Here is a 15,085-nt window from a genome sequence, read left to right as displayed (position 1 = left end):
GGGGCAGTCAAGCGTTGTTTCCACGTGGGCCCCGGGCTGCACCCCCGGCGACTCCGCTCCCTCCCCTCCCCTCCGGGCCGGGCTTCTCTCCACCCGTCCGCCCGCCGGCGGGCTGGCTGGCTTTGGGGCGGCGCCGCTGGTCCCGGGCGAGGCAGCGGGCGGGCGAGCAAGCGGGCGAGGCAGCAAGCGAGCGGGTGAGGCGGCGGGCGAGCGAGCGAGCGAGGCGGCGGGTGAGCGAGCGGGCGGGCGAGGCGGCGAGCGGGCGAGGCAGCGGGCGGGCGAGGAAGCGGGCGAGGCGGCGAGTGAACGAGCGGGCGAGGCGGCGGGTGAGCGGGCGGGCGAGGCGGCGAGCGAACGAGCGGGCGAGGCGGCGGGCGAGGCGGCGGGCGAGCGAGCGAGCGGGCGGGGCAGCGGGCGAGGCGGCGAGCGAACGAGCGGGCGAGGCAGCGGGCGGGCGAGCGAGCGGGCGAGCGAGCGAGGCGGCGAGCGGGCGAGGCAGCGGGCGGGCGAGGAAGCGGGCGAGGCGGCGAGCGAACGAGCGGGCGAGGCGGCGAGCGAACGAGCGAGGCAGCGGGCGAGCGAGGCGGCGGGCGAGCGAGCGAGCGGGCGGGCGAGGCGGCGAGCGAGCGGGCGGGGCAGCGGGCGAGGCGGCGAGCGAACGAGCGGGCGAGGCAGCGGGCGGGCGAGCGAGCGAGGCGGCGAGCGAACGAGCGGGCGAGGCAGCGGGCGGGCGAGCGAGCGAGGCGGCGGGCGAGCGAGGCGGCGGGTGAGCGAGCGGGCGGGCGAGCGAGGCAGCGGGCGGGCGAGGAAGCGGGCGGGCGAGGCGGCGGGCGAGCGAGGCGGCGGGCGAGCGAGCGAGCGGGCGGGCGAGGCGGCGAGCGAGCGGGCGGGGCAGCGGGCGAGGCGGCGAGCGAACGAGCGGGCGAGGCAGCGGGCGGGCGAGCGAGCGGGCGAGGCGGCGGGCGGGCGAGGCGGCGGGCGAGCGAGCGGGCGAGGCGGCGAGCGAGCGGGCGGGGCAGCGGGCGAGGCGGCGAGCGAACGAGCGGGCGAGGCAGCGGGCGGGCGAGCGAGCGGGCGAGGCGGCGGGCGAGCGGGCGGGGCAGCGGGCGAGGCGGCGAGCGAACGAGCGGGCGAGGCAGCGGGCGGGCGAGCGAGCGGGCGAGGCGGCGGGCGGGCGAGGCGGCGGGCGAGCGAGCGGGCGAGGCGGCGAGCGAGCGGGCGGGGCAGCGGGCGAGGCGGCGAGCGAACGAGCGGGCGAGGCAGCGGGCGGGCGAGCGAGCGGGCGAGGCGGCGGGCGAGCGAGGCGGCGGGTGAGCGAGCGGGCGGGCGGGCGAGGCGGCGAGCGGGCGAGGCAGCGGGCGGGCGAGGAAGCGGGCGAGGCGGCGAGTGAACGAGCGGGCGAGGCGGCGGGTGAGCGGGCGGGCGAGGCGGCGAGCGAACGAGCGGGCGAGGCGGCGGGCGAGCGAGCGAGCGAGGCGGCGGGCGAGCGAGCGAGCGGGCGGGCGAGGCGGCGAGCGAGCGGGCGGGGCAGCGGGCGAGGCGGCGAGCGAACGAGCGGGCGAGGCAGCGGGCGGGCGAGCGAGCGGGAGGGCGAGGCGGCGGGCGAGCGAGCAGGCGGGCGAGGCGGCGGGCGAGCGAGCGGGCGAGGCGGCGGGGGAGCGAGCGGGCGGGCGAGGCGGCGGGCGAGCGAGCGGGCGGGCGAGGCGGCGAGCGAGCGGGCGGGCGAGCGGGCGAGGCGGCGAGCGAACGAGCGGGCGAGGCAGCGGGCGGGCGAGCGAGCGGGCGAGCGGGCGAGGCAGCGGGCGGGCGAGCGAGCGGGCGAGAGAGCAGGCGAGGCAGCGGGCGGGCGAGCGAGCGGGCGAGGCAGCGGGCGGGCGAGCGAGCGGGCGAGGCAACGGGCGAGCGAGCGAGCGGGGCAGCGGGCGAGCGGGCGAGGCAGCGGGCGAGCAAGCGAGCGCGCTCCGCAGGGCAGGCTCTCTCCGCCGGGACGTGGGCGGCGGCGGCTGGCTGTGGCTTCGGGGCGGCGCTGAGCTGCGCGGCCGCCCTCCCGCCCTGCCTGCCCCCCGGCCGGTGCCTTCGCCCCGCAAGCCCCCCCCAACTTGCCCGGAGGAAGCGGCGGCGGCGCGGCGCTGCGGGCCGGGAGGGGGGCGTGGCAGGGGCTGCCCCTCCTGCCAAGGAGCCGAGCCCGGCGTCGTGTGTGTGTGTGTGTGTGTGTGTGTGTGTGTGTTTGTGTGTGTGTGTGTCAGACCCGCAGGAATGGCTAGTAAAGGTGGCGGCAGTCCGGCATTTGCGTTTCTCTGTGTGCCAAGCCCCGTAGGCTCGACACACAGGAAGGGGGGGAATGCCGGAATGCCGCTTCCCTACCAGCCATTCCCGTGGGTCTGACACACACACGCACGCACGAGGGGGAGAAACAACGCTGGACTGCCGCCAGCTCTGCAAGGCTCTGCCGCTCCCTTCTCTCAGCAGCCTGTTCCGAACTAAGGGACAGTTCTTTTTTTTGTTGACTGGAGTATAAGCCGAAGTGGAGTTTTTCAGCCCGAAAAGTGGGCTGAAAAATTCGGCTTATACTCAAGTATATACGGTAGATTAAAATTTTCCTTTTCAAAGCCAGGATTCCAGTTCAATCATTCCAATATTCAAAATGGGAGGCCTTGGCTTTTAGACAAGGAGGCCAGAATTCAAAGTCATAAGTACACCCACCTAACCTATGCCACAGGATTGTTATGAGAATAAATGTGTCTTTGTATGTATGTCTCTGTGAGAGAGAATCTCTATCGTAAGGGAAGACGTATTTATGTGTTTTTTCAAAATAGCTCATCATTTTGTCACAGTTTAAATATACTGTATCAACATTTATCTTTGCTGCTTCAATCTTCCTGAAGAATGAAAGATAATTACTACTAAATTCTAGTAATTAGAATCTAGTAATAGATTTTTACTAGATTATCAGATTATCTACTTTCTACAAGTTTATTTTGCAGTGAGCAATCAGAAGACAGCCTCCACATTACAGATAGTCCTCAACTTACGACTGTTTAACAGCCATTCACGGTCACAATAGCCCAGGAACAGGTACTTTACAGCCCATAAAGCACTTTTGACCATCATGAAATTCTCCATCACATGAACACATTCAGGTACTTGGCAACCCCTTTGCATTTATAACCAAGTGTCAAGTGCCCTGCAATCATGTGATCTCCACTTGCAATCTTCTTTGCCAGCTTTCCCAGAAGGTTAATGAGGCAGGGAAGATTGCAAGCAGAGGGAATGTTCGATTTGAGGACTGTCCCCACTGTGTGCCAAGGGGTTTACCCCCACCCCTTAATTGTGAAGCTAAACAGATGGCCATTGTAGTCCAGAACTAGCATTCATTTTCCAGGTCCAGAAATTTATAGGTCATCTAAGGGTCAGCACCACAAGTCTGTCTTACCTCTAGACTGTCACTGCCATCAGCTTCTCTGTCTATAATGTCAAAAATATCTTCATGGATCTTTTCTCCCTGTAAATCACATGAAACAAGACCAGCAAATAAAAGCACTACAAAAAAGGATAATAGTAAAAACAAAAAAGCACAAGAAAGACAGAATAACATCTTGCAATTGGTGGTAGATTAACAGTGGGCAGTTAAAGTTTGCCTAATTTTACATACAGCATAGCAGAATTTGGCCACAGTCAGAGAAATTACTTCATACTGAGCTGATAACAGTAGTTGCACATAAAAAAGATCAGTATTTCCCAGATTATTTTATTAGGTAAGGTATTATAAATTGAGTCTGTGAGTCCTTATACAAGATGCAGTATAACACAACATGAGTTAGTTTCATTAGCCCCTTGTCTACAGCTCAGTCTCAGCTCACAAGTTTATTCTATTCTATTCTATTCTATTCTATTCTATTCTATTCTATTCTATTCTATTCTATTCTATTCTATTCACTTCTATTCTAATTCTATTCTATTCCATTCTTCTAAAATTGCTGTGGGAAGTGCATTGCAGTGTGCTAAAATTAATGTCCTTCAGATTTTTGGGACAGTTATTTGATATAAATATCTTGCTGCTTTAAAAGGGGGAGTTTGACTACACAAATAAAACATTCTTGGGAAGAGCAGCCTGATCTTGCTGAATTTCCAGATCTTTAATACATTCTTAAGTGCATTAAGTGGACACTCATATCAGATCATTAGAGGCACTTCCCTGAAGAAACCAAGATAGTGGAGTTTTTGTGACATGGTCCTGAACCATACTGATTTGAAATTGTCTTCCATAAGGAGAGAATTCAAACTTGAAGAAAAAAAAGTAGTTTTAACCAATGTGCAAATGTAAATCCATGCACCTGTTTCGATTTTGGCTAGTCCTACCTCCCTACATTTGAGATGCAGTATGCTACCTGATCAAATGGTCGGCAGTCTGGTGGGTCGAATCCCGAGTGCCGCATAAGAGAGTGAGTGCCTGTTACTCGTCCCAGCTTCTGCCAACCTAGCAGTTTGAAAGCATGTAAAAAATGCAAGTAGAAAAATAGGGACCACTACGGTGGGAAGGTAACAGCGTTCCATGTGCCTTTGGCGTCTAGTCATGCCGGCCACATGACCACGGAGACGTCTTCAGACAAGCGCTGGCTCTTCGGCTTTGAAACGGAGATGAGCACCGGCCCCTAGAGTCGCGTGCGGGGGAACCTTTACCTTACCTTTATGCTACCTGAAATATGACTCTTAGGAATTTGGATTGCACCCGTTTCAGAGGAGTAAAAGAAGAGTAAGTAATTGTGTGCTAACCTTAGCTGAATAGATGCTGTACTCCTCTGGAAAAAATAAAAAGATTAAATTGCTACTGTTGGGTTTGTGGCACTTTGGATGACATAGTGTAGATGTGCACTTTGTTTAGTAGATTTATGGAAAACCATGCCCGGATTTTTAAAACATTCGACTTGCTCAATGTTTTGGCCATTTATCTTCCAGGCATGTAATTTAAGTTTTGGGTTTTTTTGCAGAGTTCATGATCTTAGTTTTGCTATAGTTGATTTCAAAGACCTCTTCAGAGAAGTAACTAGCCACAGCATTAAAGGCTCATCTAAGTCAAATTTGCCTTTGTGATAAAAGAGCTATATCATTTGCATACAACAGCTAATATGTCTATTAGCTAGTTTTGGGAGATGGTGTTCTAATTGGTTTAATTGGGGGCAACAAGAGAATTTATATAGAACTTAAATATCAGAATGGCTAGAATGCATCCTTGCCTTACTCGTTTGCAGATTAGAATCTCATTAGTGTACATGGTGCCTCCAATTTTGATTCTAGAGTTCTTTTAAAGGTTGTGCATAAGCAGTAATAGGTGTCTGTCACGTTGTATGCAGGAGCTAAGACCAGATGTTTTCTCTGGGAACTAGATTAAATGCAGACCTAACAATAAACCTTGTTTGGACATGTATTTTTTGGCCAGGTGTTAAAGAATAAGGGCCTGCCCATAAATAGCGTGTCCAGATCAGAAAGCCTGCTTGCTCATCTGCCAGTACATGCTCTAAGTCAGGTACTTTGGCACCTGGCAGGTGGTACGCGACTGTCCTAGAGAAGTGGTAGTGGGGCGGAGAGGAATGAAATGAAGCGGCGACAGTGCCGCATAAGTCTGAGGGAGAGACAGCTGGAGCTGCAGGGCTGTCGGGACTCCAGCTAATCAGCACTTCTGGAAGCTGGAGGTGCGCTGAAGAGAAAAGGGGGAGAGAGGAGAGGATATAAAAGGTTTTGGTGGGAAAGGGCCAGCGAGGGGCTGACCCCGCCTTGCCCCCTGTGTGCATGAAGAGGAGGTGGCGAGCACCCGGCATCCCTGACCGTCTCTGCTGACCACTGAAGAAGAAAAAAGGTAAGTGAAGTGCTTCCCTGTCCCCCAGGATGCCAGAACTCACGCGCTCGCCTCCTTCTCTGTGCACCCCAAAGGGGTGGGGCAGAGACGGCAGGGGGGGGGCTTGCTGGCTTCAGGCCTCTCCCATGGATCTAAAGCAGAGCACGTTCTGGCTTTGATGGCCCCACTAGTAGATCAATGCCATGCCCACTTGCTGACCTCGCCTCAAAGCCACCAGGCTTCCCTTTCACCGAGACCACCCCTGCCTGTGTGGGACAGCTATGGCCAGCGGCAGCATGGCCACCAGCAGCACTGGCAATCTTTCCCCCTCCCGTCATCCCTTCCTGAGCTTAGAGGAAGGAAAAAGAAGCAGGGAAGAAAGGAAGGAATGGAGGAAGGAAGGAGCTGGAAAAGGAACTGCCTTCTGGGCGCTTTGCAGGTTCATTTTTTAAAGCTGCCCGAGGCTCCAGGCAGAGGTTTCCCATTCTGAGCCCTCCCCGTTGTTGTCTCTGCCTGAAGGGCCTCTGTGTGAATCTCAGCTCAAATCTCCCAGACCTGTGCACGTTTGTGTCTGTGTGTGTGTGTGTACACATGCACATGGGGGGGTCTCACTTCTTGCAGCCCCACACTGTGGCATTGGGGAGGAAAAGAATGGAGAGACGAGAGAAGCTGTGATGGCAGCTTCTTGCAGCCTTCCACCGGGCTGGGGGCAGGAGCTGAGGGGGGCAGGACACAATGCGATCAGTGGCATGTTGAGAAAAAGCAACAAGTATTCCAAAAACCCAGCTTTCATTAGTTTGCAGCCTGCCATCGCAAAAGGCCTCTGTTGAGGGCGCAGGGCTGAAAGGGATGAGACACCACCACCCCCGCCCACACATACAAACACATGTGCGAGTCTGGAAGAGGTGAGCTGAGAGCAATGCAAAGGCTCAAAATGTGAAGGGATCAAAATGTGAAACCTCTGCCCACAGCAGCCTGCCTGCTGCCACCTCTGCAGGGGGGGAGGGAGGGAGGGAGGGAGGGAGGGAGGGAGGGAGGGAGGGAGGAAGGAAGGAAGGAAGGAAGGAAGGAAGGAAGGAAGGAAGGAAGGAAGGGCAATTCAGTTGGAAATGCCCCAATTCAAATGAGAAAGCAATTTTGTGTTCTGTTTTGTCACAGACAGAACTTTGTTGGCAATCCAAGTTAACACTGGTATTCTTGAATTGTGAGCTCTTAGGAAAATATCCCTTCCTTGAGTGTTGCTAATAGCCATTTCCAGTGGGGAAAACAGGACAAAGCAGAGTTGGGGGAAATATTTTCCTTTGCTATATTTCCAGTCTGAATTAGACCAAGGCACGGTCCCTACAAGAGAGCCCTTTTAAGGATTGTGTATTAATAGAAAAGCAACTAAGCCACCTTTGTTCCTGAACGCTAAAGCTGTTGCACATAAAAAACAGAGGAGCTCTGATCAACTATCACAGCCCCCATTTTGACAGCTTTGATGTACTATTGTCTGTGGACGCCCCACTAAAAGCAAGCACGGGGTAAACTGGGCCTGTTTGTTCTCAGTCTTTTAAGTGGCCTTAGACTACTAGCCAAAGTGGCATTTGATCATAGGGCAAGGAGGCATCGAGAAATGTTTCCCCTTTTGCATTTGAGCATCCAAGAAGGGACAGAAAAGGAGAAAGGGAAAGAGGAAAGACACAAGAAAAAGAAGGAAAGAGAGCAAGGAAGGAAAAAGAAGAAACGAGGGGAAGGAAGGAAAAAGAAAGGAGAATGAAGAGGGAAGGGGGAAAAAGGGAAGAAGGAAGGATATAATGAGAGGAAGGAAGGCTCTGAGGGAAGTCCTGCCTTAGCACTTGGCCACAAGCAGCCCTGCTGCCCTTTTGCCATCCCCTTGCCCCTTCCTCCTGGCCCAACCTGGTAGTCTTCCATCCTATTGTGAAGGATGCTTCCTCGCATAGAGAGGGAGTGGGCCTCCCTCTGACCCACGCACTTTGCCCTCCTGCACCCACCATGAGCAACCTGGCCAAGGAGAGCAAGCACAGCAGCAGCCTCGAGGAGGAAGTGCAGCGAGCACCCCCTCAGGAAAATGGGGCTGGACTGGGTTGAGCTGCAGGGTCCTGGTGCCCCGGGAGCTCGAGGACCGGGCTGGGCGCTTGCCCTCTGCTGCCCAGGGCTCTGGGCAACCCGCACCACCATCTGGGAGTCCCTCATGCAGCCCAAGAGGGACAATGAGGCTCCTCTAATGGACCCTGCCCTAGTGCCCACCCCAATCCCACCCTTCACTGGAAACCCCTGGATCCCCCACAGCCCCACCCCCAAGTGCCCCCTAGTCATTGACTTTGCTTGTCAAAAGGTTGCAAAAGGGGATCACATGGCCCTGGGACACTGTGACCATCAGAAATAAGAATCAGTTGCCAAGGATACAAATGTAAATCACGTGACCCTGGGGATGTTGCAACGGTCATAAGTATGAAAAATGGTCATAAGTCTCTTTTTTCAGTGCCATTGTAACTTTGAACAGTCACTAAGCGAACTGTTGTAAAGTGGAGGAGTGCCTGTACTTTATCACTTTGTTCCTTTTTAAAGGGTTACCACGTTTTTGACACCTTGCTAGGTGACTGGTGGTACTTGAATACTGCCTTATCCTAAAAGTGGTACAATCAGTGAAAAGGTTGAAAAGCCCTGCTCTAAGTCAATCCAACTGAGTAATTTATTGTATAAATGTCTAGCATACAACTTACTTATTATACTTAAAGAGGCTGATAGGCCAATAGTTAGCAGGCAAGACTCAGATGCCACTTTTGTAAATAGGGACAATAATGATTAGGCTGCAATGCTCTAGAATTTGTGCAGCGTGATCAATATACATAAAAGGGGGGGAATGGGAGGGGGCACTATTTCAGCTTATTTCATAGTATTTCAGGAATGATAAAACCATTGCCTAGAGCTTTGCCAGGCTTTAGTTGATTAATGACCATCTTTATTTCAGCACTTGTAACTGGGGAACAGATTGGCACTGAGACCTAAATCGAAGTCAGGGAACTCTTCTTGTGAATATGCTTTACAATGGTCCTCTCATATCAAGGCAAATATAAGATAAGGGAGTGAAAAATTCTTATCAAATGGGTGGGAGGCTATCAGGTTCAAAACAGAGTAGAGTTCTTGGGATGCTACTATGTTTATAAAATTATGTCTGAGAGAGGAATCAAAGGGTGCTTGTTCCCAGCTTCTTGGCTACTTTACCTGTGAAAAGCCACTAGCCCAGTTATTTCCAGCTCCACCACCATGCTCAGATAGGTATATGTTCTCAGGGTTGTAAAGGTTGGCATATGGAGAATTCAGAATGGAATGGATCACTCGTGGCTCCAAGTCCAAAAGAACAGCTCGTGGGATATAGTGCTCATCATCTGCCTATAAATAGGGAAGAAAATACTATAAACAACCTGCAGAATTACTCTTCAAATCTGTTGAAATTCAGCTCCCATAACCCTTTGGCCATGGCACTGGTTATGGGTAACAATTACCAAGACTGATCTGCACAAGGGCACAGTTATTACTCTTTATGCTTCCTATCTTCATCCTTTTGGACTTTCAAAACACATCTAAACTATTGAAGGCAGGGAGTCCCTGATATTATGTTCAATAATGGTGATGAAACCAATACTGATACCAGAATGCTTGGTAATTCAATAATTGGGGGACAATGCTTAAAAGTTTTTCATATAAAAATTCTACATATATGAGTAATATTAGAAACAATGGTGAAGGACAGGCAATGATAGAAAGCATTGTTTCATGGCAGTGAAGAAGCAGGGTTGCATATTTTGATGATCAAGGTTGTGTAAAATTTTTAAGTTTAGTAAAGTACTATTATGATACATTTTTTCCTATATAATATTTAGGACACAATAGCACACAACAAGGTTTTGTAAAAATTTTAAATTTAGTAAAGTACTATTACATTTTTCCTATATAATATTTAGGACACAATAGCACTAAACTTTGCGTTTATATATGTTTTCTACTACCATATGTACCTAAGTTTGAATATGTAGTGAATATATACCAATATATATATATATTAAATAATCTGTGATATCTCTTACAAAAAGATTTCTAGAAACATGAAATCGGGATCTGCATATGTAGGGAATTAGCTATTGGATGCTAGCTTTATTAACTGAAGTCCCGGAATGCTGCCAAAATTGGATTTCTTACTTTTTCTTCTAATTTTAATATTTTTAAATTATTATTTTCCTTCAGGATTAAATATACAGGTTATACCAAAAGTCAGGCTACAAAGATCAATGAAGACTTTTTAAAAAAAAAAAGGTATTACTGTATTTAGAAGAGTTCTCCATTTTACTAGAAAGAATACAGAATTGAGAACAAGGGTTTGGTAACACTTTCTCATCTGAAAAAAACAACCAAAACTCTAAAGTTCAGACTTTTTAATTAAGATCTCTAAAATTGAATTTAAACTCAAAAGTCCTCAAAGTCTTAGAAAGAGATTCCACTGTCGTATTGAGACCAGCTTATGGAATGAAACAAATACAAGCTTATAAGCCATGGTCCTCTGGAGTAACAGCCTCCCAAAAATCAGTGATTCCTCCCCAAAAAACTAGTTCCCCATTACTAATAGCCATCAGATATGTTTGTTGGGTTTCACCAATTTCTGATATAAAAGCTTCTCAGAAGTCAGTAAAACATTGGAAACATATCATCCTCCCAGATCAGTTATCATATTACAAGCAATAGGAAACCAATTATGGAAATAATAACTCATAATTTCCTAAACCTCCTCCAATCAATTAAGTCCAGGGGCTAATAATATAAAGTCCGTTACACTCTTAAAGTCAATTAAGCCTATGAAACCCCCAAAACAAAAATCAAAATCTCACAAGGTATTTTAGCCTCCTCCCATTAAGATATTGTAATATTTTGAGTAGATAAACAAAATCTCAATGCTAACTTGTAATTCCAATACAGAATTATTCTGGCCTTTATTCCCTTAATTTTAACATACTACCAAGTTATTGTGAAGTACTTCTAATGCCAATCCCAGTATTACCATTACCCTAGAGAATCCATCTGATGGTGCTGTTGCCTAATTGGCATTATTCAATCTTATCAAATAATAGATTGTGGTCTACTTTGTCAAATGACTTACTGAAGTCCACAGCATTTTCCTGGTCACTAATATAGTTACTTTGTCAAAGAATACAACAAGATTTGTCTGACATGGTCTGTTTTTGACAAACCCATGTTGGTTTCTAGTTATAACTTTGCTTGCTTCTAGGTGTTCATTACTTATCTTTTCCAGGATCTTCCCAGGTATTGATGTCAGCTCATCGATCTAGTTTCCTAGATTCATTTTTTCCCCTTTTTTGAAGATGTTAATGTCAATTCTTTTCCAGTCCTCTGGTAGTTCTCCTGTGCTCCAGGATCTTTGAAAGATATGCTGCCATGATTTTGAGATCACATATCCCAGCTCCTTCAGAACTCTACAGTGTAGACTTCAGGTTTTACGTGGTAGTGACCGGTTGCAGACTTGCGGAGTCTCCACACCCCCACAGCTAATTTCGCCCTGGCAGGGGACCGTAAATGGGTCTAAGTCGCCTCAGGGAGGCGGCGAAGAGAGAAGAGTGCTCTAGCAATTCTGGAACAGCGACGGTCATTCCGTCTTCTAACACGACAGGAGAAAAGCTGGCTGTATTGCATCAACCAGCCCAAGCTACTAGCAACCAAAGTCCAAAAGTACTAACCAGCACAACTGTGAACAGCATGCTTGAAACTGGGTAAGGAATACAATCTTCTCTTTTACATTCTATATTTAATCTCCTGGAAAAGATCCCCAAGAAGCAAAATACCTCTGAAAGGTAAGGAGGGGGATTTCCACCCCACCCTTATACTAACGGAAGCAGCGAATTAATCTTTTTATGGAGGATCAAAATATATGGAAGTGAAATAAATATAAAACCTGAAATTTAAAACTTAAATCTGGATAAATCTAAAATTGTTTGAATGGTTAAGGCTCTCATTCTAAAAATAATTGTTCATTTTGGAAATTGAAAAACAAATATTTGCTGACACCTAGTGGTGGATGAAGACTATGATAGCTAAGACTTTAATGTAAGACTTGGCAAACCTGGGAAAAGCTAATCTGCGTTTGTGACCTTCAAAGATTTAACAATAAAGAACAGCTGTGACCAAAAAAGGACAATAATCTGGGTTGCAGACAAAGAGAGAATTATAAATTTCAGAAAAAAATATTTTGAACTATTTGGATTACAAATATCTATTTAATTGGGACTCTAAAGCTATTTGCAGAGAAAAGAAAGGAAGAGAAAAACTGAAATTCTTCGCCATGGATCAGAGAAAGGTAGAAAGAACATATCAAGAAAACATAAATTCTTCAGAGGAGGAGATATGTAGTATACTGCAACTAATTCAAACAATAATGATTTTAAACCACAAAGAAATTCAAAATAACTTTGAAAATATAAATCAATCTATTTCCAAATTAATTCTACAACAAAAAATCCCAGAAAACAACAGAGAAGGAATAGATAAAACAGATAAATGGATATAGAATTGAGAATAGAGACTTAAACATGGAACTTAACAAAACAATGAAACATGATTTAATCCTAGTGGAAAAAAATTCACAAGAATTGGAAAAAACAACTTATCCCTTAAGACTATAAAATAAATCTGAGGACAAGAAAACAGATTGGATAAAATGGACTGTAGAGATGTCAGGAACACTGGAGAGAAAGGAAATGCTAAGAGAAGTGGAGAGAAAGAAAAAGTTTTTCAACAAACATGGAAAGGCAGAAGCCCCATACAAAGACACTTCACTTGATTTACTTTTTATATTTACAGTAACATTTACGAACATACAGAAAAATCTTTTGATTCAGCAAAATACATTGATTAAGAAAGATACTGGGCAAAGGAAAAAGACTAAAGTGGAAACCAAGAAAATAGATGATGGGACTTACCAGAGAGAATACTTAAAAAAGAAACATTTGTTTGAATATGGTTAAAGAAATAGAAAAGATTTGGAATATATATGTCATTCTAAGGGATGAATTCCCTAAATAATATAGTATGTGTCAACCCCGTCCTCGACGTAATCACAATCAGCAGGCTGTGGAACGGGTAACAACGAGGAAAAAGTCAGCGTTGGAAGCAACACGCTCCCAATGCTTTTATGGCTGCTTTACACAACGGCCCCACCCCTCCCGGCACAGGCCAACATCCAGCCATGCGCACATAAACACCCCTCCCCCTTTGCTCTGTCTACGCGTGCTCCCGCGACTGTGCTCCCCAGTGTGCTGCCCTTTGTGAGGTAAGTATTCCAGGCGACCCCCGCGCAACCCCACTGTGAAACCACCCCTCCCCAACCAGCCGACCCCCCCTCACCCCTAGCCAGACCCAGCAAAGCACCTGCAACCCCGGTCTGTGTGTCCATGGCCACCAATCCATCTGGGCCCGACTCACAACCGCCTGGAGCCAAGGATGCCAGCAAAGCCGGAATGCAGCCAGATACCGGCCCTTCTGGCACGGCCCCCACCACCAACGAGCAGGCAACAGTGCAGCCCAGCCTGTCCTTCTGGGTGCCTGCATGGCCTGCCGAAGATCCCATCCGTGTGGGCTTCTCCAACGTCAGGCGGCCCGGCCTGTTCCTCCGAGTGCCTGTGGGGCCTTCTGAAAGGTCCATCTGCGCAAGCGCGCCGGGGAGCTGTTTGGTGGCTGGTGTTCAGAGCTCCTGGAATTCGGCGGCCTACAGTGGTTTGTCCGCTCGTCTGGAATGCTGGACTGTGGGGTGAGCTAACATGGCTGCCGGGCAGAGCATCGGGGGGGTCTGGTGTTGTGGGGCCACCGCCCATGGCCAGCCCCCCCTTGTAGTGTCGGGCCCACGGGGCTCGACAGTACGCTTTTTTCCCTTTTTTAAGAATACTTAAAATTTGGTGGGAGAAACAAATTAAAATAAGGACTAACAGGAACTATGATAAGGCAACCAGAATGATTGGATAGAAAAGAAATATTATATTGATGTGATTATTATTTTTAGGAATATTGGGAAAAATTATATATTTAATTGTTATCTATCCAAACAGTAAGAATTGTATTAACTTAATGTTTGCAAAAGAGGATATTTTGGGAAAAGAGGAAATCAACTAAAACCAATATGTGGATTACGGATTATAGAAATCAAATGTTAGTGATTGTTTTACAAATGTAAACCCAGACAACACACTGCTCACCAATTATTAAGTGATTTATGTTTTTTTTAAAAAATCGATAAAATATATTACAAAAAAAAGAACTCTACGATGTAATCCATCTGACCCTGGTGATTTGAACTCGTCTAGAGTAGAGAGGAGTTGTCTTACCATTTTCTTGCCTGTTTTGACTTATATTCCTAATCTGTTTTTTACAGTACTGTTTTAGACAGGTTGACTGTTTTTTTCCTTTTATGTAAAAACAGATAGAAATATCAATTAAGCAATTCCACTTTCTCCCTGCTGCTCATCATCTTCTTGCCACCTTCTTTCCTTAGTGGACCAATTATTTCCTTGACATTTTTCTTGTTTATACAGTGAGGGGAAAAATTATTTCATCCCCTGCTGATTTGGTTGTTTGCCCACTGACAAAAGAAATGATCAGTCTATAATTGTAATGGTAGCTTTATTTTAACAATGAGACAGAATAATAAAAGAATCCAGAAAAACACATTTCAAAAAAGTTATAAATTTATTTGTATTTTAATTGTAAAATACAAATTGTATTTCTATTTTAATGAAGTAAGTATTAGATCACCTATCAATTAGTAAGAGTTCTGACTCCCAGGTGTCTTTTATTCAGGTAACGAGCTGAGATTAGGAGCACTCTCTTAAAGGAAGTGCTCCTAATCCGAGTTTGTTACCTATCTAAAAGAAATCTGTCCACAGAAGCAATCAATCAATCAGATTCCAAACTCTCCACCATGGCCAAGACCAAAGAGCTGTCCAAGGATGTCAGGGACAAGAATGTAGATCTACACCAGGTTGGAATGGGCTACAAGACTATCGCCAAGCTGCTTGGTGAGAAGGTGACAACAGTTGGTGCGATTATTTGCAAATGGAAGAAAATAACTGTCAATCTCTCTCGGTCTGGGGCTCCATGTAATATCTCACCTCATGGAGTTTCAATGATCAAGAGAATGGTGAGGAATCAGCCCAGAACTACATGGAAGGATCTTGTCAATGATCTCAAGAC

At 48.1% G+C, this 15,085-nt stretch overlaps 1 protein-coding gene across 1 annotated transcript in view; it reads right to left on the bottom strand.

Annotated features, from left to right (window-relative positions):
• The window catches only part of LOC310648476 (tubulin gamma-1 chain), a 54,296-nt gene that overhangs the window by 34,890 nt on the left and 4,321 nt on the right, over nucleotides 1–15,085 (bottom strand). Inside the window, exons 3-4 of the mRNA XM_083376326.1 lie at nucleotides 9,062–9,229; nucleotides 3,434–3,502 (exon numbers count right to left, since the gene is read on the bottom strand). Coding sequence (XP_083232452.1) covers nucleotides 3,434–3,502; nucleotides 9,062–9,229 — 237 coding nt within the window. The remainder of the gene's footprint in view (nucleotides 1–3,433; nucleotides 3,503–9,061; nucleotides 9,230–15,085) is intronic.

Source organism: Vipera ursinii (genome assembly GCF_947247035.1).
Source record: "Vipera ursinii genome assembly, chromosome: Z".
NCBI classification, from domain to species: domain Eukaryota; kingdom Metazoa; phylum Chordata; class Lepidosauria; order Squamata; family Viperidae; genus Vipera; species Vipera ursinii.
The sequence above is the reverse complement of the archived record's forward strand: the minus strand, read 5'-3'. Positions and strand labels throughout refer to the sequence as shown.